Raw genomic sequence first — 24,229 nt, 5'->3', positions numbered from 1 at the left:
TTTATCATAGATATTAAAATACAGAAAGGTGTAGGTCTCTCTGACTAATCTGTCATTTTTCATAATGGAGCTTAAAGTTTAGTTTTTGACTCGTCAATGAGGAAATATGTTATTAAGAAATTGATTATATAAACATGAGTAGGAACACTTATAAAACTACTTGAGAGCAAACTGTTTTCATAGAACTCTCTAATTTAAAAGTATTGCTTTATAATAGTTTAAATATAAATAATTGGCAAGCTAATTATAACTAGTTTTTATTTATTCATTCTAAAAATAGAAAATTCTATTAGCTGAATTCTACCTATATACAGATTGCCTATATACATTTGTATATATATACATGCACACAGATATGTATCAGAAAGCAAATTTCATTCTTATTTATAATAATAGAGAATGTAATCTAAATTTTTATGAACAGGGTCCATTTACCCCAAGCAATAACCTCTAGTCATGAAAAAGAAGAGGTTATTCTAAATGTGTTTATATGCAAAACTTTTTAAAAATATTACATGAAAGGGACACCTGGGTGGCTCAGCAGTTGAGGATCTGCCTTCGGCTCAGGGCGTGATCCCAGTCCAGGGATGGAGTCCCGTATCGGGTTCCTGTTCTCCCTCTGCCTGTCTCTCTCTCTCTGTGTATCGCATGAATAAATAAATAAAATCTTTAAGAAAAAAAAAAAGATACTACATGAAAATGACCAACATGTAAACCAGCATTCCTAGTGTGATCCTGTAGGTAATTTTTTAAGGTTATACTTTTATATGTTAGTCAATGAAAAATTAATTTTCTAGAAGGATACACAAGAAAGTAAAAAGTCAGGAGAGGGAGACTGAGTTTATAATTAATTTTACACATCTCTGTAATGTTTGCATTTTTGCCATATGAACTCTATATAAAATGCTTCTGTAACATTTTTTTTAAAAAGGACCATATATATTAAAAATTTCTTTAAGTTAGATTTATAGCTCACATAGATGATAATTAATCTAATTCAAATTCATCAAAATTAGGAAATTTTTACCATAACCAATTAAACAGTATATATTTTAATCATATAGTCAAAGATTTGAAATGTCCATGAAATGCTTTACTTACAATCCTCCTTCTAGGAAATTACAAACATTTTCATCTCTCTTAGATACCAAATGGAATGTCTCCCTGATGATTTGCTGCTGTGTATCTTCACTCTGAGAAAGAATAATTTATATATGTTAGAATTAAATTTCTAGGTTTAACAGTATTTTAAGAATTTTAAAGTACAAGGCAGTAATATCTGTCAGGGAAATTAATCTAAGAGAGAGGTCCGTGAAGAGCTAACATATCACATCTCACAGAAACAAAACCCATCATTTTTTGATGAAAAAACAAAAAGCAAAGCCAAAACTAAACCAACATTTTATAGCTAGCTACAACTAACATTTCTAAGTTTCCAAAACCAAAAAGAAGAATATTAGACAGATGAATAAAAGACACTAGTAAAAGGGACACTAGATATTAACTAGTCAAAGGCCATTGTTTTATAAATGAGTAAGCTGAAACAGAGAAGTAAAGTTATAAATAATTCATGTAGCTAATCCATATTTTATTGGATGGAAAATACAGGAAGTTTAGAGCTTCCAATTAAGTTTAAATGCAAACTAAGAAGAGTGTATCCATATTAGTTGTATAAACATAGCCTAAGACCAAAAATTGGCTCAATAAGTATTAAATTGGGATGCCTGGGTGGCTTAGCGGTTGAGTGTCTGCCTTTGGCTCAGGGCATGATCCCGGAGTCCTGGGATCAAGTTCCGCACTGGGCTCTCTGTAGGGAGCCTGCTTCTCCTACCTCTTCCTATGTCTCTACCTCTCTCTCTGTGTCTCTCATGAATAAATAAAATCTTAAAAAAAAAAGTATTAAATTCACCAAGCAATTCACATCCCATTAAAAACATCTGCTCAAACACTGCAATAGAAAACTGGGTAAAATCACAAATAGGAATTTCATAGGAAAGGAAATATGATTATTCACAAACAAATGGAAAAGACCTGCAGACACCTAGGTGGCTCAATTGGTTAAGCGTCTGACTCTCAGTTTCAGCTCAGGTCATGATCTCAGGGTCATGAAATGGAGCCCCGCTTCTGTGCTGAGCCTGGAACCTGCTTAAGATTCTCTCTCTCCCTCTCCCTCTGCCCCTCCTCCCCTAAAAAAAAAATGAAAAGATGTTAAACCTCAGTGGTAATTAAGTGAAATACAAATTAAAGTAACAATGAAATAACTGCATATGCATCACATTAGCAAAGTGTAAAAATCTGACAATATCAAACACAGATAAAGATGTGGAGCCAAAGAAACTCATCCCACCAAGTATGAGGATAAATGATATAATCATTTCAGTAAATGGTTTTATAATCCAGCATTCCCACTCCTATATACTATACTAAGTGACATGAAACCACGGTTTTTGAAGATTAAAAATAACAGAACATTGGCAATTACATACACATAATAAATTGTTAACCTGTGTACCAGAGACATGTAGAAGAATGTTCATCAAGGCACTGTAACAACAAAAAAACCTGAAATTGCTCAAAAGTCCACCAATCATAAAATGGATAAATTATGGTACATTCACACAATGGTATATCATAAGTAAAAATTAAAGAAGTAAATTACACCCATCAATATGAAGGAGTCTCAAAAACTTAATGTGAAAAAGAGATGGTATCTTAGCTCAGGCTATCCTAACAAAATACCATAGACTAGATGGCTTAACTACCAGAAATTTATGTTGTCATGATTCTGGAAACTAGAGATTCAAGATCCCAAGTGTCAGCATTTAAAAAAAAATTAAAAATTAAAAATTAAGTGCCAGCATAGTTGGTCTCTGGTGAGTGCTCTCTTCCTGGCTTAAGGACAGTTTCTTCTCATAGTGTCCTCACATGGTAGGGAGAGAGAACAAGAACAAGCTCTCTGGTGTCTCTTCTTAGAAGGGCACTAGTATCATGAGGGCCCCACCCTCAGTAACTTCATCTATACCTAAGTATCTTCCAAAGCCCCAATACAAAACAAATACCATCAAATTGTGGGTTAGGCTTCAACATATGAATTTGGCAGGGGAGGGGGAGACACAACTCAGTCTATAGCAGAGGGAGAAAAGCAAGTAACAAAATGACATGTAATCATTCCACTAACATAAATTTCAAAAACATGCAAAACTAAGTAATATATATATAATGAAAATAAAACATAGAAAATCCAGGGAATGATTAGCAATTTTCAAAGTACTGGTTTCATAAAGACCATATTCTCTAAGCACATTGCAATTAGGTTAAAAAAAATCAATAATTAAAAGGATGTTTTTTACCAGCTTGCATCCCCACCAACAGTGTAAGAGGGCTCCCCTTTCTTCACATCCTCACCAACATTTGTTGTTTGCTGACTTGTTAATTTTAACTATTCTAACTGGTAAAGAGGTGGTACAGCCACTTTAGAAAACAGTATGGAGGTTCCTCAAGAAGCTAAAAATAGAGCTACCTTATGGCCCAGCAATTGCACTACTAGGTATTTACCCCAAAGATATAAATGTAGTAATTCAAAGGGGCACCTGCATCCCAATGTTTATAGCAGCTATGTCCACGACAGCCAAATTATGTAAAAAGCTGAAATGTCCATCAATGGTTGAATGGAAATGATGTGGTGTACATATATGCAATGGAATACTACTCTCCCATCAGAAAGGATGAAATCTTACCATTTACATCCATATGGAGGGAACTGGAGGGTATTATGCTGAGTGAAATAAATCAATCATCATATGGTTTCACTCATATGAGGAATATAAAAAACAGTGCATAGAATCATAGGGGAAGGGAAGGAAAAACAGAATGGGAAGATATCAGAGAGTGAAACAAACCATAAGAGACTCTTAACTATGGGAAAGAAACTGAGAGTTGCTGGAAGGGAGATGGGTGGGAAGATGGGGTGATGTGATGAGCACTGGATGTTACATGCAACTGATGAATTACTGAATTCTATATCTGAAACTAAGTAAGTTCTATATGTTGGCTAATTGAATTTAAATAAAAAAATAATAAAGCTATATTTTTTAAAAATCCCAAACAGGCATTTAAATTGGAAAGAAGTAAAACCACCTGTATTCACAGATGACTTCTGTGACAGATGGATCATATATCCAAAAAAGTCTAAAGAATCCATTAAAAAACTGTTAAAGCTAATAAACAAATCTACCAAAGTTCAAAATACAAAATTAACATTCAAAAATCTGCTGTATTTCTATACGCAACCAACGAACAATCCAAAAGGAGACTTAGTCACAAATGCTGCAGAAATTTAATAGGTAATAAATTAGTATGACAAACATAATAACCCAGTAAGCTAAAAAAAATCTAAGATGAAGTAGCAAAATTCCTTTAAAAAATTTTTAATAAAATGGTCCTAAGGAGAAAGAGGAAAACTTTAATAATCCTATTACCATAAAGAGAATAAACAGTAATTTTAAATCTCTCCACCAAAAATAAATCAAGCCCTGATGGCTTTAACACTAAGTGTAACCAATGATTCAAGAAAGAGACCACTCCAATCTTACACAACTCTTCCAAAGCACATATAAAGAATTAACATTTTCAATTTATTTTATGAGGCCAATATTGACACGAAATCAGACAAGGAATATATGAGAAATGAACACTGCAGGCCAATCTCACCAAAAAGCATAGATACAAAAATTAAAATAAAAAAATTAATATATCATGTCCCAAATGGGTTTATCCTAGTACTGTCAGGTTGATTCAATATTAGAAAACAGACTGATGTAATTTTAATTTTCTACATTAATAGATTTAAGGAGAAAAAATAGATCATTTCAGGGATCCCTGGGTGGCGCAGTGGTTTAGCGCCTGCCTTTGGCCCAGGGCGCGATCCTGGAGACCCGGGATCGAATCCCACGTCGGGCTCCCGGTACATGGAGCCTGCTTCTCCCTCTGCCTATGTCTCTGCCTCTCTCCGTCTCTCTCTATCATAAATAAATAAAAAATTAAAAAAAGAAAAAAGAAAAAATAGATCATTTCAAAAGATGCAGAAAAAAGCATCCGATAAAATTAAACAATTCTTGAATAAAAAGAAAAAAAAAACTCTTGGTAAATTAAAGAGAACTTCCTCTAATTAAGACTACCCAAAAGACATCTTTTGCAAACATATTCACAAACAAAATATGTAAACAGTTTCTTCTTTTTAAGATCAGAAACAAGATAGGTTAACTGTAATGGTTTTCCTATTCAATGCCATATCAGCTGTCATCAATACAAGAAAAACAAGAAAAAGAAATAAAAGATAAAAGAATTTCAAAGAAATAAAACTGTCATTCACAGACCACAAGATTTTCCATGTAGAAAATCTAACACAATTTACACAAAAGTGTTAAAATTAATACAACAAGATAGAGCCAGCACAAAAACTCCATTGCAGTTCTAAACTTCTCCAACTGTCAGGTGTAAGACATAATTTTAAAAAGATACCACATACAATACTCTCAAAAAACAAGCAGTGCTAGGAATAAGTGAAACAAAAACATGCAAGACTTCTGTGAAGAAAATATAAAACTTTATCAAAAAAACTTAAAGAGCTAAGTAAATGGAAAAAATGTATAGTGACTAGATTGAATAATTCAATATTATGAAGATACCAATCTCCTTAAAGTGCTCCAAAGTATCAAAGTAATTCTAATCAAAATCCCAATGGAGGGGCACCTGGGTGGTTCAGTGGGTTAGAGTCTGCCTTCAGCTCAGGTCATGATCCCAGGGTCCTGGAATTAAGCCCTGCATCAGGCTCCCTGCTCAGTGGGGAGCCTGCTTCTCCCTCTCCCTCTGTCACCTCCCCTGCTTGTTCTCTCTCATAAATAAATATTTAAAAATATTTTCAAAAATTCCAATACAGATAAACTTGAAAACCTGAATCTGTCTCCAACACATATATATTAAATCAGAAGACAAGAATGACAAGACACTCCTGAGTAGAATGTAAGAGGGTATGCTGAGCAGGTAAAAATTATTATAAAGTCACAGTAATTAAGATAACACGATACTGGTATACAAAAAGTGATACTGGTGCACAAATAGGGAAACTGACTAATGGAACTGAACCATAAACACACCCACACAAATATAAGGTAATTTACTTTAAAACATACAGTAGGCTTTGTAGAACAGAAGGGAAAGGAAGGACATTTCCATGAATGGTGCCAGAATAAAAATTGTTGTTTTCTTTCTGTTTTAGATCTCTTATGTTATACTAAAAAATCACTCCCAGGTTGGTTAAAAATGAATGTCAATGCTTATACTATAAAACTTTAAAAATATAATAGGGAAGTATCTTTATGACCTTGTAATAGTGCTAGACTTTTAAATAAGACACAAAATAAGGCTAACCATAAAGAAAAAGACTGGCAAACTTGATCATATTAAAAGCAAGCATTTCTAATGCTCAAAAGACACCAGAGAAAGAAGTGAAAGCTATGAACGCAAAGAATATAGCTGCAATACATAAAAACTGACAAAGGAATAATACTGTGTATATAAAAAACACTTAGACGTCAGTAAGAAAAAGATAAACATCTCAATATAAAAACGACTGGCAAAACAGAACTTAGGAAATCATCAGGAAAAGGAAATTTGAATGGTAAATAAACTATGGAAGAGGTTCAACTTCACACAGGAGAAAAAGAAAAAGAAAAAAGGAAAAAAAAAAAAAAACCCTACTAGTTAAAAATTACAATGACAACATTAAGTACCCATACTACCAGCGAAGATATATGTCTAACGATATCAAGTACTGGCAAGAATATGAAGCAACAAAGCACCCATACTAAAAGAACTGTAAATTGGTACAACCACTTCTGGAAACACACCAGCATTACCTAGTAAAAGCTGAACGGAAACATACCCAAGGACAAAGGTATTCAACTCCTAATTACACCCTAAAGAAATTCAAAAAGATGTTTGCAAGAATGCTTATAGCAGCACTGTTTGTAACAGCAAAAAAGTCACAATATAAAATGTCCATCAATGTAAAATGTATAATAAACTGTGTTTCATTCCTGCACGGAATATTACAAAGCAATAAAAAGGACTGTAACTATATAAATACTAGAAATGAGCTTAGAAATGTTGAATTTTTTTAATCAAGTCACAGAAGAATATAAATACTACGATTCTACTTTTTAAAAGTTTAAATATATGTGAAACTAAACAGTAAACTGTTTTTTTGAGGACAAAAATGTGGTAAAAAAATGAAAATGATTTTTAAAAATTCAAGATGGTGCTTATCTCAGGTACAAAGAGAACAGAATATGAGACATTCAGAAAGACTGGTAATTTTTTTTTTAAAGGAGATAGTGAACACACAGCAATTCAAGTATTAGTTCCTACACCTTGCAGATATTCAATACATACATTTATTTTGCATTTATTCAATATTTCATTAAAATATTCAAATGAGCAAAGCAGAGAGGAAGGAAGAAAAAAGCTGCCCTCTTCCTTTGTTAGGTTTGCTTGATCATCTCCATCTCCTCCTAGTCTTCATCTAGAGCTAAAAGGTGTCCCTTGGATTACCTTACTTCCTCTTGTGGCTTCAACCGTGTTATCTCCCTAATCGTTCATTCTCCTATATCCCTAGTGCTTAAAGGAAGCCTATCTTCTTTTCTGAGTTGGTGACAGATATTTCCAGCTTACAGACATCTCCAGTTATATTCCATAAGGTGATATTAAAACTTACATGTGAAAGACTAAAAATTAAAAACATCACATTTCTTCTAAAACTTGTTTTCTCTCCTTTTTAAATTCAAGTATAATTGAACAATCTTATATTAGTTTTAGGTATACAAAAAGTGATTTGACAATTCTATACATTGTTTAACACTCAGCACATTAAGTGTAGTCACCATCTGTCATCATTCAATATCATTACAATGATACTGACCATGTTCCATAGGCTGTACTTTCCATCTCTGTGATGTATTTATTCTATTAGTATGTACCTCTTAACAAAATCCATTTTCATTACTATATTTCTAATCTCAATTAATGGCATTACCATTTACCCCATCTCTTAAGCCAAAAATCTTGATGATTCCTTTTCTTTCACTTCCCATGTCTATTGGGTCACTAAGTCCTATTAATTCAACTGAAGAAACAACAGTAAACTTGGATTCAAAGATAATATCTCAACTCCGATTCCTATTCTAACCCAGAATAATTTAAGAACCACCTAAATACTCTGCCATCTGTTTTTCCACTCCAAATCATCCCACCCATGTCACTAGAATTACTTCCTAAATAACAGTATTTGTTACTTCCTTTCTTTTTTTTTCCAAGCTAAACTGAATCCATCTTTATTAAAGATACTTTTCATAAACAATCATGGTATTTCAGGCAGGGCAGACGATCGATCGTTAACAGTATACAACAACTTTCAAACTCCCTTCTTCAATGGACTACCAAAATCAGAAAGCCATTATAAAACCCAATGAAGTCTTCATGTGATACTCTGAACAGGGAAAGTTTAGAGTGAGGGTTGACAGTTCACATTTAGCATGTTGTTTAACAACTTTTCACAAGCTGACCCTGACTTTCAGGAAATGAAATGAAAATGGCAGAATTATCAATCTGAAGATCCACAAGCTAAAAAAAGGAACTCTTTTGAGGGACACCATCTCAGTGGTGACACTGTAAAGTCCAGATTGCCTGACATACTGGGGTCATACTGACATTTCATGTCATACTGACAAATGTCATACTGACATTTCATGGGGTCAGGTTCCAACAGGTCTCTGGGTTTAAGGGAGTCAAGTCTATGTTGAAGGCAGAGAGGGAGAAGAGGACATAAAAAAATGAATTTTAGTTTTTCCACACCACCAAGGTGGCTCATGTGTGTCAACATCAAGGAATCCCTCCTTCTGGGAGCCAAGAGGAAGTTTCTCAAAACTAGAAGGGGAAGGTGTTTTTCCCTCTTGTTATCAATCTAGCTTCGGAGATATTCTATTAGTGATATATGCCCTTCCCCCAATACAACAATGAAGTGTTCTGTGTGCTAACAACATAGCTTAAAAAAAAAAAAGTAAAACAAAATTCTGCATTTTTATAAAACTTGATAAAAATAGTATTTCAAACTGTACAGTCATCAGAAGTACACAGTTATCAAAAATGCACACACTTCACTTGGCATCTACAGCACCTTCAGCTTTCTGTGCCTGGTCTGTTTTGGCATCTCCATTTTCTGCATATTTCCATCCTTGCCAGCATCAGCTTTCCCCTTTTTCCCCTTTGGGTACCTTCTCTCCCTTCTTTGCAGGGGCCTTTTTAGGCTTGGGCTCTGGCTTTGAAGGAGCAGGTTTAGCAGATAACCTTGCAGATCTTCTCTATGGCTCATCCTTCACCTTGGCTTTATCTCCTTTAGCATCCCCTTCAGCCTTTCTCTTGGGCGTGGTGGCGACAGCAGCGGGACGTAAGCGCTGGACGCGGGGATGCAGTGGCATGCGGGCTTTGGCCAGTCCAGGGGTCGTTCTCGCCTCTTCTTCACACTGCTCCTGTTACTTCCTTTCTTAAAGCCCTCTAGTTTCCATCCGACCTAACATCCAAACTCCCTACCAGGCCATAAACAAAACTTTCCAAAACTGAATCCTGATCTACCTCTGGGCTTTCATCATCTATTTCTTTTCCCCTACACAATGTGCTTCAACTGCACTGAACTTCTTACCATGCACTCCCTTCTTATTTTCCTACTTTCTCACCCTATTCTCTAGCAATACTCTTTTAAGACTCAGATCAAAGATGATGGTTTCTGTCAAGTCTTTTCTTACTTTCCTAGGAAAAATGAGTTCCTTGATCCTCTGTGCTTCCTTGGTACTGTTTCTATTCATAACATATACTTTTGACAGTGTGCTCAAATTTCCTTTGTAAATATCTGAATTCTATCAGACTCCAACCCTCTCCAAATCTTCTTTAAATCTGAAATGCTGAACAGAGTGGCTGGCATAGAGTCATCAATATAAGTACACTGAATAAATGAATATTGAATGTAGAAGATGAGATCCATATCCATATATATTATCAAACATCTGGGTTACATGACACACTCGAAAAAAAGGGGACAATAAAGTTAAGGGGCTATGGTGTGGTAGTTAAAGCTATGAGCTCTGTCCTAATTAAGACAGTAGATTAAATGCACAAAAACATCTATTTTTTTTGTGGCCTTCTCAAACCCCAGCTAAGACAATATTAAGATTTTTTTCCTTTTTTTTTTTTTTTTTTTTAGGGAACACGAGGATAAGGAAAATAAGAAAGACAGGGCAACAAAATTTAGTAAGTGCCTGAATGAGTGGTCAAGTATTAAGTAATCTCAGAAAACTTAATCCAAATTGGTGACAGGGAAACCCAAGAACTAACCCAATTTGTATCACAAAATAGCCAAAGGCTCAAGAATTACCGCTTTTAGGTACTTGTGGAAGAGAAGATGCAAAGAGTGTAAAATAAGGAGGACTGTTTCAGAGGTAGAAGGACCACTAAATTCCCTCTACCATCCCCAAGAAAAGTCTGTAAACATATTTCATGCAGTAGATAAAACAGAGGGTCTTTGGAGAGCATGGGGTACCATGGTGGGTAAAATAATGGCTCGCCAAAAATGACAGCATCCTATGAATATACCCTCTTACATGCCAAAGAGGACTTTACAGGTGTGATTCAAGTAATGACCTTGAGTTGGGAAGATTATTCCAGATTATTCCACTGGACCTAATCTCATCATGAGGCTTGGGCCTTTCCTGGGCTGCGGTCAGAGGAAGATGTGAGAAGAGTCAAAGAGATGCCATGCAGTTGGTTATGATGATGGAGGAAGACGGCCAAGAGCCAAAGAATGTGGGCGGCCTCTGGGAGCTGGAAAAGGCGAAGAAATGAATTCTCTCATAAGAGCCTTCAGAAAGGGCTATAGTTTTGAGATGATACTTGATTTTAGCCCAGTAAATCCCATATCAGACTTGTAACTCACAGAACTGTATGATAACAAGCTTGTACTATTTTAAGCCACTAAGTTTGTGGCTAAGTCTTTTGTCAGAGCACCAATAAAAAGCAAATACAGACACTGTACCAAAAACAGGGAGTTTAGGAAAATGTACACATGCCTGACGCTAGCCCTTTTTTCAATCGGTTCCCAGAATACCTAAGCCAGGCCTTCTTCACCTTCTAGGCAGGAGCCAAACTTCTCTAGGATCTCTACCTAGTCTAAAGATAATGACATTCAAAGTTCCAACAATGGCAGAATCTGTTATCTGTTCACCAGAAAGTAGTTCCTTTACTTCCCAGACACACAATTCAACAATATTTTTCATTCTTCCTTGAATTAACTAACATAGACCCACACAAACCTGTTCTGGCCAGTGGAATACCTCAAAGGCTACAACTGAAAGACAAATGTGCTTATCTCTTCACAACTCAACATTCTGTGAAACCATGTTGAAAGCCTGAAAACTGGCCACTATGAGTGTACTATCACCATGTAGTAAATGCTACAAATTATAGATTTTTCCCTCCCAGGTGAGATGGTTGTGAAAAATATACCATCCAAGCTTCACCCATAACAATTTCTGCACAATTTCCCATGTTAACTAGATGCAGAAATTCTTTTGATCCTTTCCTCAGGAACAACAAATGTCCACGAAGAAGTTTCTAGCTGATCAGGATCACCAAATTGGAATCTATGTGAAAAATAAACTTTTATTGTGGTAAGCCACTAAAATTTAGGGGATTGTTAACAGCAATTGTCATTTTTACACCAGCTAAACTGCCTAGCAATCAAGTACAGCTCATATAGGCAACCGGTGATCATCGATTCAGAGCTTCTAATTAGCTTTTAGAATACAACCCTTAGACAGGAGCAGTCAGTCAAGGATTACTGGACATCTGAAGACAGCTCTCACATAAAAACTAAAGACAAAATATGGAGTGAAAGTAACTCAGAGAAAACCAAGCATGGCAGAGAAACTGTAGAATATTTATCATTAATATCAGAGAAATAATAAAGAAATTGCAACCATGAAACAAGAAGAGCATACTATAAAATAACAACATGCAGAAATTTTCAGAGCTCTTGAAAATTAAAAATTTAAGATTTTTTTTTAATTCAGGGGAAAGACTGGAAAATAAAGTTGAGAAAAAAAATCAACCACACAATAGAGCCAAAGGGCAAAATGACAGAAAACAGAAGAAAAAGAATAAGAAGAACAGAACAGTCCAGAGGAAATGCTGCATAAAAAGAGATTAAAAAAGAAACTAGAAAACAGAATGATTTTTCAAGCAGAGAGAAAAAAAATTTCCAGAATAAAAGAGCTCATCAAGTACTCAGCACAACTGATAAAAACAGCCTCAGAGCTAGGATCTGAGACACTTTAGAAATTGCAGAAAAAACAAGTCTACATATTTTCTTGACAGTAAAAGTAGATCATACACAAAGAAAAAGTATTCAAAATTGCTTCAAGCTTTTTGATAGCAATACTGGAAACTAAAAGATAACGGAGAAATGCCTTCAATATTCTTTTTTTTTTTTAAGATTTTATTTATTTATTCATGAGAGATACAGAGAGAGAGGCAGAGACATAGGCAGAGAGAGAGAAGCAGGCTCCATGCAGGGAGCCTGACGTGGGTCTTGATCCCAGGTCTCCAGGATCACACCCTGGGCCGAAGGCAGGCGCCAAACCACTGAGCCACCCAGGCATCCCTGCCTTCAGTATTCTGAGGAAAAGTTATTTCCAACCCAGAATTCTATAGACAGGCAGTGTAAAGTTATAATAAGACACTGCAGACAAGCAAGCTCTCAAAAAACCTATCTCCTTATATGGCTTTGCTCAGGAAATCACCGGAGGATGTGTTCTACCACAGTAAGGTAATAAACCATGCAAAAAAGCAATAGGAGATCCAACATAAAAACAGGCTAAAGATATTCCAAAGGTAACAGAGACATAAACCATCCAACAGGTCTAAATTGGGCCTACTCAAAAGATTTTAGAAGAGATGTCTTCAGGAACATGAAACTGATGGAAGCAGCATATGATTGAGACAACTGACAAAGACCTGAATTAGTGAGAAGTAAATAAAAAACTAGGTCAAAGAAAAAGGCGATTTTTTTTTTTCCAAGGAAAATAAACTGTCAGGAGAGAAAAAACGAAGCAAAATTTACAACATGGTTCAGGTGAGAAAAGCATTTACATAGTAAATTAGCGAAACCAGATACTGCTCTAACCAGTATTATGAAATAACAATGAGAAGACTGAGAAGGATATAGATGTTGGGTGGGATAGGGTGGAGAGCTAAATAAGCATTTTCAATAGCATAAATCAATAGATTATGCCTGCAACTGAAAAAAATCAGGCAGCAAAATAAGCTCATTATTCAGAGACATGTAAATATTGAGTAATCAGCTAAAAAATACTTACCTGTGGGAAGGGGGAAATGAAAGAATTTTTTCATAATAAGTCTTACAGAAGAACTATTAGATTCTTTTAACCTATGTGCTTGTATAACTTTGTTAAACAAAGGAAAAATAAAGAAGGAAAGGAAGAGAGTATGAAACCTGCAACTGACTATATCAGTCTATTCCTGCATACGTTCTTTATTAAAACTGTGCGACTTTGAACAAGTTGCTTAACCTGAATAACAGTTGAATAACATAACATTTACAGCATAAATAACAATACCTACCTCATACAGTTGTTGGGAGGACTGAGTTAAAATACATAAAACTATTAAAAAATAATACATGCCAGATAATAAGCACGGATTAACAAGGACTTATTTAAAATATCTGTCTCTGGGACTGTCTGTAAAATAAGCTCTAGAGTTCTAATGATAGGTGTAAAGATCTAATAGAAGTTTTCTCCTAAGGAAAGTTATCTTTTTGTACGACGTTATTGTTTATAAACAAGTTACAGATTATGAAAGCTAAACTTTAACTATGTTTTATTATTCTATCAGTGAAAATAATTTCTCGTATAAACTTCAAAACTACCATTTGTAATCATCTTTCTTAAAATGCCAGCAATACTCATCTAAGAAAATCAATATTGAAAAGAATGCCTTAAAATTGTAATCAAACATCCAAAGTCTAAGATTAAACAAATCAAGTCTCTGCTGACATAAGACAATTTCCCTTTTTCTAACAATCAATTTAAATCATTAGCTTTCATAAAGAAGCCTGGAGCTTGCTTCAGGCTGATCAGACTTCCTAACACTGTAGCTCCATCATAGAAGTCAACAGATAATATTTCAATCTAAAGACAACTATAGTTACATAAAGGCAACAATTTTTATTATTTTAAATACTTCTCTTAATGCATTAATGAAAATTAATTTTTGAATATTCAGTAACCCACTAACAAAACTTTCTTTACCTATGTTCCTTTCCTGTTCTTATGTATATGTTATAAACTTTAAAACCAAAATGTCCCTCTAATCAAATAGTAAATATGCCATTTTCTTCCTCCTTCCTTCCCTTCCACATACACTCAGAGAATTTTTTTTTTTTAAGATTTATTTATTCATGAGAGACAAAGAGAGAGAGAGAGGCAGATACACAGGCAGAGGGAGAAGCAGGCTCCTTACAGGAGCCAGATGTGGGACTCAATCCCAGATCCCGGAATCACAACTGGAGCCCAAGGCAGCCAACCAACCGCTGAGCCACCCAGGCGTCCCCAGAGAATTTTTTTCTTACAAAGCATTCAGTGACTCTGCTAGATGCTAGAATATCAAGTATTACCAAGATGAAAGAGAAAGAGACTTTTTTCTCAGAGAGCTTAAAACAGGAAATAAAATGAATATAATCATTTAAAACTTTTATTTAGTGCTCTGTATCTTGCTTTTTAATATTTCCAAAGAGAAACAGATGTCTTTATAATAAAAGAGAATAATTCCTGACATAAGAATGATACAAATAATATACTATAAGAGATAAAGGGGAACACTGATTTTCAATAGCAAGATCATCTTCAAAGAGAGATATCCAGAAAGTGACTTATAGAATAAGCAGAATTTAGAAATTCAGAGAATAGAGAATGTGAAGTTGCATAGCATTCAAAGCAGAAAAAAACAAAATGAACAACAAAAAATCCCTAACAAAACCATGGGATCAGGAGAGCAAGGTGCATATATATATATATAAGAAATAATTAGTTCACTTTCATTAAAAGTAAGAGAGGTATGAAGACTAAGCCTCAGAGCACCCCAACATTTAGAAATCATGAAAAAGAAAAGGTCCCAGCAAAAAAAGTTCAGTGAGTCTGTTTTTATTCCCAGATTCCCAAGAAGGAAGTCTGACTAGAGACTTGGTGTTACCTGAGTAGGCCTCATTTTAGCCTGAGTGCATAAAGAAAAAGCAAAGAGAATGGATCTACCCTTATATCCCAAATTTAAGGGTACAGTATTAGTACTTGGCCCAGATCCTTCATTAAATTTCTTTAGAGAAAACCCCTCTAGTATCTTCCCTCACAATGTATAAAAATGTATTAAAGCTGCTTAGCACAACAAAGCAAGTGCTCAATAAATGGTAGCTATTATTAACACTCTAAAACTAGCATCCACTATACTAAGATATTGCCCAGTTTCAGTGGCAGAAGCCCAATATTTTCTTTTTACTTAAATAACATACAGCTGAGAAGTGACAGACTGAGTTTAAAATATTTAAAGAGAGAGTCTGAACCATGGTGGCAGCTGAAAGGTCTGAGAACTCAAGAACAAGGTAAAATTGGGGGCATGGGGGTTGGAGTAAGAGACCAAGACAATGCAATGAGTAAAGAACAGCTGCCTTTTCCACAAACGGTGCTGGAAAAATTAGATAGCCACATGCAAAAGGATGAAGTTAGATCCCTATCTTAGGTCATATATAAAACTAACTCAAAATGGATCATAGACCTAAATGTAAGAACTCCCTGCTCAGGGGTAGTCTGCTTCTCCCTCTCCTTCTGCCCTTCCCCCTGCTCAGGCTTGTGCCCCCTCCCTCGCTCCCTCTAATAAATAAATCTTAAAAAAAAAAAAAAAAGAAAAGAAAAGAAAAGAAAAGAAAAGAAAGAAATTGTCCTAAATTTAGATTAACAGTGAGTCATATGCACAAATGTGAATACAATAAATTGTATTGAACTGTACACTCTTTTTTTTTAAAAAAAGAGTTTATTTATTCGTAAGAGACACAGAGACAGAAACATAGGCAGAGGGAGAAGCAGGCTCCCTACAGGGAGCTTGATGTGGGACTCAATCCCAGGACCCCAGGATCACACCTTGAGCAAAAGGCAGATAGATGTCTGCTCAACTGCTGAGCCACCCAGGCATCCTGAACTGTACACTTTTTTTTTTTAATTTATCTATATTATTTTATTTATTTATTATTTTTTTAATAATAAATTTATTTTTTATTGGTGTTCAATTTGCCAACATACAGAATAACACCCAGTACACTTTCAATGGGTAAATTTTATAGCATGTGAATTAAATCTTTTAAAGATTAGGTCATTCTTAAAAAAAAAAAATAGCTGGGGCAAGTTTTAGAACTTTCTCCTAAAAACGTCTCCTTATGAAACTGTTCTCTGGAAGAATTTTGGAGGACTTTGTATTCCGTAGTAAGTAAGAAGTTCATTTCAAAACAAAGCCTACAAAGAGATAATTTATTCTGCAGAAACATAAAAAATATCTGACAACAATCTCTGGAATATTCTACAGTTCCTTAGTTACATAATCTTCCAACCAACAGTACAAAGTAACAAGTAGTAGTAATAATAAAAGTAATTGTAATTATCAATTTTGTTATTAGCCTGTATTATCTGCCAGTATTTTCTTATTATTTAATCTTTATCAAAAAGAAACCTTATCCAAAATAAAAGTCCACAGTAGTAGGCTAGCTAGATAAATTATGATACATTAAACAATGAACTATTATGCAGTCATTACAAATTACTTTCTGGATATGACACCAAAAGAACAGGAGACACCCCCTCCCCAACAAAAGATAAACTGGACCTTACCAAAATTAAAAACTCTTGTGCATCAAAGGATGTTGTTATCCTTTGAAAAAAGATGCCATTGCTTAGGTGAAAAGGTAGCCCATGGGTTGGGAGAAAATGTTTGTAAATCCTGTATCTGGTAAGGGACAGCTATCTAGAATATATAAAGGACTCCTAGAACTCATCATCAGCAACAACAATAACAACAAAGGGTTGAAAATGGACAAAGGACTTAATATACATTCTCTCAAAGATATATAGTCAGTAAGCACATGAAAAGATTCTCAACATCAGGATACCTGAGTGGCTCAGCGGTTGAGTGTTTGCCTTCGGCTTGGGGCATGATCCCAGGATCCGGGATCAAGTCCCACATCAGGATCTGGGCAGGGAGTCTGCCCCTCTCTCTCTGTCTCTTATGAATAAATAAATAAATCTTAAAAAAAAAAAAAAGATTCTCAACATCAATGTCATCACACAAATGTAAAACAAAATCACAATGAGATAGTACTTCACAGCCATTTGGAAAGCCAGGATGAAAAAAAAAACTGAAAATAACAAGTATCAGCAGGATGCAGAAAAATAAGAACCCTTGTGCATTGCTGGAGGGAATGTAAAATGGTGCAGCTACCATGGAAAACAGTACAGCAAATTCTAAAACAAATTGAATACAGAATTATCATATGATCCAGCAATTCCACTTCTGGGTGGAAAAAGAAGTAAAGCAGGGACTCAAACAGATATTTGTACACTCATGTTCCCAAATATATCTAACGACCCATTTTCATAGCAGGATTATTCACAACAGCCAAAAAGTTAAAGCAATCCAAGTAAATAACATGTAGTGTAAACATACATATAATGGATTATCCACTCTTAAAAAAGAAATTATGACACATGCTACATCGGTGAACCTTGAAGACATCATACTAAGTGAAATAAGCCAGTCACAAACGGACAAATAGATTATGATTCCTCTTTTATGATGGTCATAGAGCAGTCAAACTGAGTCAAAAAATAGAATGGTGGTTGCTAGTGCCTGGGAGAAGGGGAGAATGAGGAGTCAGTGTTTAATGTGTAAAAGTTTCAATTTCTAAAGACAAAGGAGTTCTCCAGATAGGGATAGTGGTGTTGGTTGCACAACAATGTGAATATACATAATGCCACAGAACTGTATGCTGAAAATGCTAAATATTATGTATATTTTTCCATCTTAAAAAACTTGGAACCATCACACTAAGATATTAATGACAGGAAGCAGCAGAATATATTTGTTGTGGGATGAGCTGGCAATCTTCCCCATTTAATTAGATAGATAGCACACAAATCAAAACAATTCAGTGGGTCTGGCACATTGAAAAAGAGCCCTTTCCTCCTGCTAACACAGAACAATGACTGACAGCCAGAGATTCTTGAATTACACCAGCCTTCAAACAAGGCAGGAAAGATGTAAATGCTTTTCAGCGCAATAATAGAGGTGGTCTACTGGGCTTCACATCAACTGTGCTCATCTATAATTAAGGTTGTGAGATGTCTGAGAAAAATAAATGCTTTTCTTCATGAGTTCACAAGTGACTTAGGAAATGGAAACAGCTTGATCACAGGTCTCATTAGTATAGAGGCTGCACAGAACTGGGGCAGTCACTTTTACCTTCATTTGTTGAGCTAGCATTCCCACCTCTCTGGAGCTTAAGGATTAGCTGGGGTAGAGAAGAAAATAAGCAGAAGAAAGCATCACTGCCTATCTTGTAGAGGTCAGAGGCATTGCTCAATTGTGCAAACTACAAGTAGGATTCAAGGCAAAAAATACCTCTTCTCATCGAGAGCATGTTGGGGATGATGTCATCAGCCTGAGAGAGGTGAAAAAGGAGCTGTATAATTGGGCATGCAGGCATGATATGGCCGTGTTCTCTCCAGCCTCATCTCTTGCCCCCTCTTCCTTGTGATCACTCAGCAGGACTTCTTGCTATTCCTCAACACCAACTGTGGTCCCATTTGAGGGATCTCGCATCATTTTCTGCCTGAAATATTCTTTCCTCAGCTGTTCTCATACACTCCCTGACCTCATCTCATTCTCTTCTCAAATGTCATGTCCTGAAACAGGAGTTTCTCCCCCATCACTCTAACTCCTTTCACTGTTTCATTTTTCTTTCGACGATCACAATTTTACACAATTTGTTTATTGTCTATTTCCTATCACTAGCATGTGAAACTCTTAATGCAAGGATGATATCTTAGTCATTACACCATTACCTGTGCTTAGAAAAGGGCCACACGAACAGCAAATATTTGTGGAAGAAATATGAGCTTGGCAAGAGAGAGGAGAGTACAATGGACAGGTCAAGGAGTATCCAAGACCACTTCCTGTCAAAGCCTTGTCTAGAAGTGCCTCCCCTTGAAGTCTTAAGAACTTAACTAGGATGGTGGTCTTTACTTCCTCTACTCTGTAATATCCTTCTGAGATTTGCCTGATCTTCTGGTAGAAAAATTTGTTTATCCCCACTTCAGTTCAAAGGATTTGGTAAAGGGAAGACTGATAAGGCAGAATGGGCAAGGAAAGAACAAGTGTAATTTATCCCAATATGAGAGTTTTATGTGACAAGAGGCTGGAAGAAGACTGGCTCCCCTAGGTGGACTACAACTCAAAATCGTGGCTTAGCAGCAACAGAGAAGAAATCCACAACTCACAAGTACAAAGACAACTCCAAGTGATAAAGAAAGAATTTCCCTTCAGGATGAGAAAACAGAAGGGCCTCCATACACTCAGGTATATATATAACTTCAATTTTGTAAAAAGAAAGACATACACAGAGGAAAAAAATGAATGCAAATTACGGAAATGCTATTTACATTAATTTATTTTTAAACACTTTAACAATAGCCAGACATTAACATATTTGGTCATCTTAAAGCCATAAATGTTCTATAAATCTACCAACATTTTCAATGTATTCATTTTATGTTATTAATGTCTTAAAAATGTATATTCTGCACTGGGACATTATAGGAAGAAATACAATAAAGGTTAATAGTTAACTATGTATGGTGAAATAAAGATGACCTTAGTGAACTCAATACTTAAATGTTTTCCACAGAATCACAAAAAAAGGAAATGTATTTAAAAATTGAAATAAATAATTTAACAGTCAACAACTTTACTAAAGAAACACAATACAGCCACTTTATACAAAGCCTTCTGTTTCTTTGAAAGGCATAGGAATGACTTCTAATATTGTCATTTTATAAGCTTTCCACAAAAACTGAACGTCACTGTAACTCTGAACATTTTATTTCCTGGTTTAGAATTTTCAACAGGTTTAATATCAATTTTTTAAAAAGCAAGACTTTAAGGACACTTCCTACAAAAATCATGACTATATTAGAATTTAAATTTTTCAATGATCCTTTAACATAAGGAATTTATCTTGAGCTAAGATCTTTTGTGGTACATGCACAGAATCACATATTAACAATATGTGTTTCCTGATACTGACAACCTTAGAAGCAACGTAAAACTATGGAAGAAAAAATAGTATCTATTCAAAAGAAATAATATGCATTACTCAAGAGGGGATAGTGACACTTGTTTGCCTACTCAACATACATTCCTCTATTACACCTTTCCAACAGAACAGTAAATTCATTCATGTTTCCACCCTCAGCTCCAAAGGTGGATTCTGATTAGTATTAGCAGTTATTTATCTTGTGTAGAACTAACTATACTGAAGGGGAAGACATACTCCAGGATTGCAGGAACAGATCACAAGCTACTTAGAGACTGAATTGGTTATCACCAATTTCATGAGGAAACCAGCCTCTAGATATCAACTTTGTGAAGAAGACAGAGAAAGAGACAGAAAATGGATGTGATGAGGTCATTAATTTGCTGAATCAAATAATTTTGGAATTAATATTCTGCACTTCCTACTATGTATCCTAATAAGGTTCTTTTCAAGCAGATTTAAGTCAGGCTACACAAAACCCTATTTACGTAGTCAAAAGCATCCTAATTAATATGGAAAGAAATCAAATCGTTTGGAATTCTCTTAACAAAACAGCTCAAATGGTGTATGTTGCAATGTGTTAACACCTTAATCCTTAGAACTGTTGATAATTATTTTCTGATCATATAAAGAAGCTGAACTATCCCATCTGCCAAGAGTCACTAAGATAAGATGTTAGTAAACATGGATACACTGTTCTTAAAATTTTTTAAAGGAAAAAAAAGTATACATACTTGTATTTTTTACTTTTTATGTCAACAAATTCAAAAAAGGAAAGAACAATCTTAAGTTCCTTCTAGGGTGTGCATTTAGTTGACAAGAATAATCAGATTTAGCTTATAAGAAAATTGAGGCAACCCACACATATAACAGTTTGGTAACTCATGTATGAACAGTGCATATTACACATATACAATCTTTTGTATCTATGGAAACAACTACAACTAATTCATATAAAAGAAAAACATGTTCACTTTATTTAAAGTGGCATGTCATGGTTTATTAATAACACAGGAATCAAAACTCAAATTGTTTGATGGCTATGTAAAAAACATATCTGGCTTATGAACTATATGTCTCATTAGTCATTTATAGTAATAGAGAAGTATTGCCAGGCAAATATTAAAAGACTAAAGTTTACTGTGGCCAAGTTGCTGGGGCTAACCATCAACTAAAGAAACAATTAAACCAGGGAAAACAACTGAACTTCTGCAGTCATAGCTCAAGAAAAGAGAGGGCAAAAACACAAGAGGTGATGACATTCTGAGTCCATCCTTGAATTCTCAGTATCTGACTCTAGCAGAATGAACCAAAAATTTCAGTTTAGCAAAATAGATGTGTGACTTCATATATATCAAATCTCACAGCAGCTGGGAGGCACAATCAAATGTAAAAAATCTAAAAATCTATTACAGTGGGAAACAGAAATCTGCACTATTAAAGGGTAAAGATGAACATATAAATTGATCTATCAAGAGGAAGGATAAGGGCACCTGGCTGGCTCAGTCGGAAGATCATCTAAGAAAGACTCTTGATCTCAGGGTTTTGAGTTCAAGCCCCATATTGGGTATAGAGATTAATAAAAAATAAATAACCTTTCTTTTATTTTTTTTTTAAAAAGGAAGGATAGATGAGGAATAGGAATCCAATGCAATAAAGGAAACTGGTTGGCAAATGGTTCAATAGTTTTCAAACTGCTTAGTGCTAAACCATTATTGCTGGACTCAAATCTCAGGACCTTATCAGGACCATACCACTAGGTGCTCTTAATAAGTTTCAATCAAAACTGTCAATCTTGTTGAATATATACTTCTTAGGAGCTTCAACTTAAAACAGAAACAGCTGAAGTAATAGCTATTCCAACATTGCTTTTATCCTGAAGGCATGAATTCTTAAAACCTCCAGTTAATGAAGGATAAGATTTGGTGGAAAGGTGGAAGGAGCCTTAGGAAGTCACTTCTAATCCAAACTGCCTATTAAGCTAGGAGAATCTAATGACTACATTAAGCAAGGATTTTCGAGAGCTTTCTATATTCAAAATTTAATGTTGATTGCTAGGGGTGACATAAATATATCTAAAATCCAATACCTTCTCTCAAGGAATCTATAGGATGCCCCAAGGAATTTTAGGCTGTGAAACCAAACACTGTACCATAATAAAGATAAAAATAAAATCCTAAGAACCAAGAGGAGTCATCCAGCAGAGACAAAAAGCTTCAGGAAATGTTTAAGTGATGTTTGAGTTAAATGTGGAACAAGAGGTCAAATCTGGACATTTGGCAATGGAAGGGAAGGACATTCCAGGCAATGAGAACAGACTAACTCTGAAGCCCTATACAAACAGACCTCATTTCCAAGTACTCTTTCCTTACATAGTCTGCTTTGGCCATGCCAGTTTTCTTGGTGTTCTTCAAATGGGGCATTCCATCCTCAGAGCCTTTACATCTGCTGCTCCCTCTGCCTGGAATGATCTACCCTCAAGGCTGGCTGGCTTTCTTACCTACTTCAAGTCTTTGCTCAAATGTCACCTTCTCAGTGAGAATTTACATGACCGTTCTATTTTAAAGTGTCATCCTCACACTCCCTTATCACCCTACACTGCTTTATTTTTTTCCACAGCACTTACTAGTCTCTGACATGTTATATATTCTACTTATTAGCTTTGTCCATCTCCCTCCAGAAGAGAAGTTATGTTTGTTCATTTCCACTGACTGGACATGATAGGCATGAAATGAATATATGCTGACAAACTAACTGGCTGATGGAATAAAGGAATGGAAAAGAATTCTGCCCTCAAATAGGTTATGTATGACCTAGCAGAAGTAAATATGTTACATTACTCTTGAATAATGAAAATATATGGTTGGCAAAACCCAACTTGATAAAAAGACTAATGCAGAGAAACAGTTTCTGGCATCCTCACTCCTGTATACTCAGTGAACACTAGGTTATTTTTTTTTTTTTACACCTCTTAGGTCCTTGCCCCTGATAACACTGTCATTGATGCAATTGCCGCTGCTGCCAGAACTGCCTTTTCCCACAGTAACCTTCACTGCTGCCTCTAAGTAAGGGTAAAAGGTACTTCTATTCCTGGGGCGCCTGGGTGGCTTAGTCGATTAAGTAGCTGCTTTTGAGTCAGGTCATGACCCCAGGGTCCTGGGACACAGCCCCACAACGGGTTCCCTGCTCAGCAGGGAGTCTGCTTCTCCCTCTTCCCACCCTTCCTCTTGTGCTCTCTGCTCTTTCTCAAATAAATAAAATCTTAAGAAAAAAAATACATTTTTCTGTCAATGCTTAAATTCCACACTGCATGAGTGGTTACACTGATATTATGAACTAGCCAGGAAACTTACTGTTTTGAATACTGATTATTAAGTGAATATATGAGGGGCACCTGGGTGGCTCAAATGTCTGCCTTTGGCTCAGGTCATGATTCCAGGGTCCTGGGATCTGGCTCCCTGGTTAGTGGGGATCCTACTTCTCCATCTCCTCCCAGTTTGTGCTCTCTCTCGCTATCTCTGTCACTATCTCAGTGTCTAATAAAATAAAATATTCTTAAAAAATGTAGATATAAAAAAACACATCTTTGATTTCTGTTTCAGTGTCACAAAATACCTTTTCTTTACCACAAATGGATGACAAGGCAACGAATAAGAAAAAGATTCCTTCAATAATGACCACTACAGTACTTTAGGC

At 35.4% G+C, this 24,229-nt stretch overlaps 1 protein-coding gene and 1 pseudogene across 5 annotated transcripts in view; both read right to left on the bottom strand.

Annotated features, from left to right (window-relative positions):
* Positions 1–24,229, bottom strand: part of AP3S1 (adaptor related protein complex 3 subunit sigma 1) — a 68,196-nt gene that overhangs the window by 42,061 nt on the left and 1,906 nt on the right. For all 5 annotated transcript variants that reach the window (XM_038551850.1, XM_038551848.1, XM_038551849.1 and 2 more), the window contains exon 2: positions 1,102–1,193. In XM_038551850.1, the coding sequence (XP_038407778.1) occupies positions 1,102–1,193 (92 nt within the window). The remainder of the gene's footprint in view (positions 1–1,101; positions 1,194–24,229) is intronic.
* Positions 8,804–9,533, bottom strand: LOC106559450 (annotated as a pseudogene).

The sequence above is a fragment of the Canis lupus genome, chromosome 11 (assembly GCF_011100685.1).
Source record: "Canis lupus familiaris isolate Mischka breed German Shepherd chromosome 11, alternate assembly UU_Cfam_GSD_1.0, whole genome shotgun sequence".
Taxonomy (NCBI): domain Eukaryota; kingdom Metazoa; phylum Chordata; class Mammalia; order Carnivora; family Canidae; genus Canis; species Canis lupus.
Note: the sequence above shows the minus strand (reverse complement) of the source record. Positions and strands in the feature narration are given on the sequence as shown.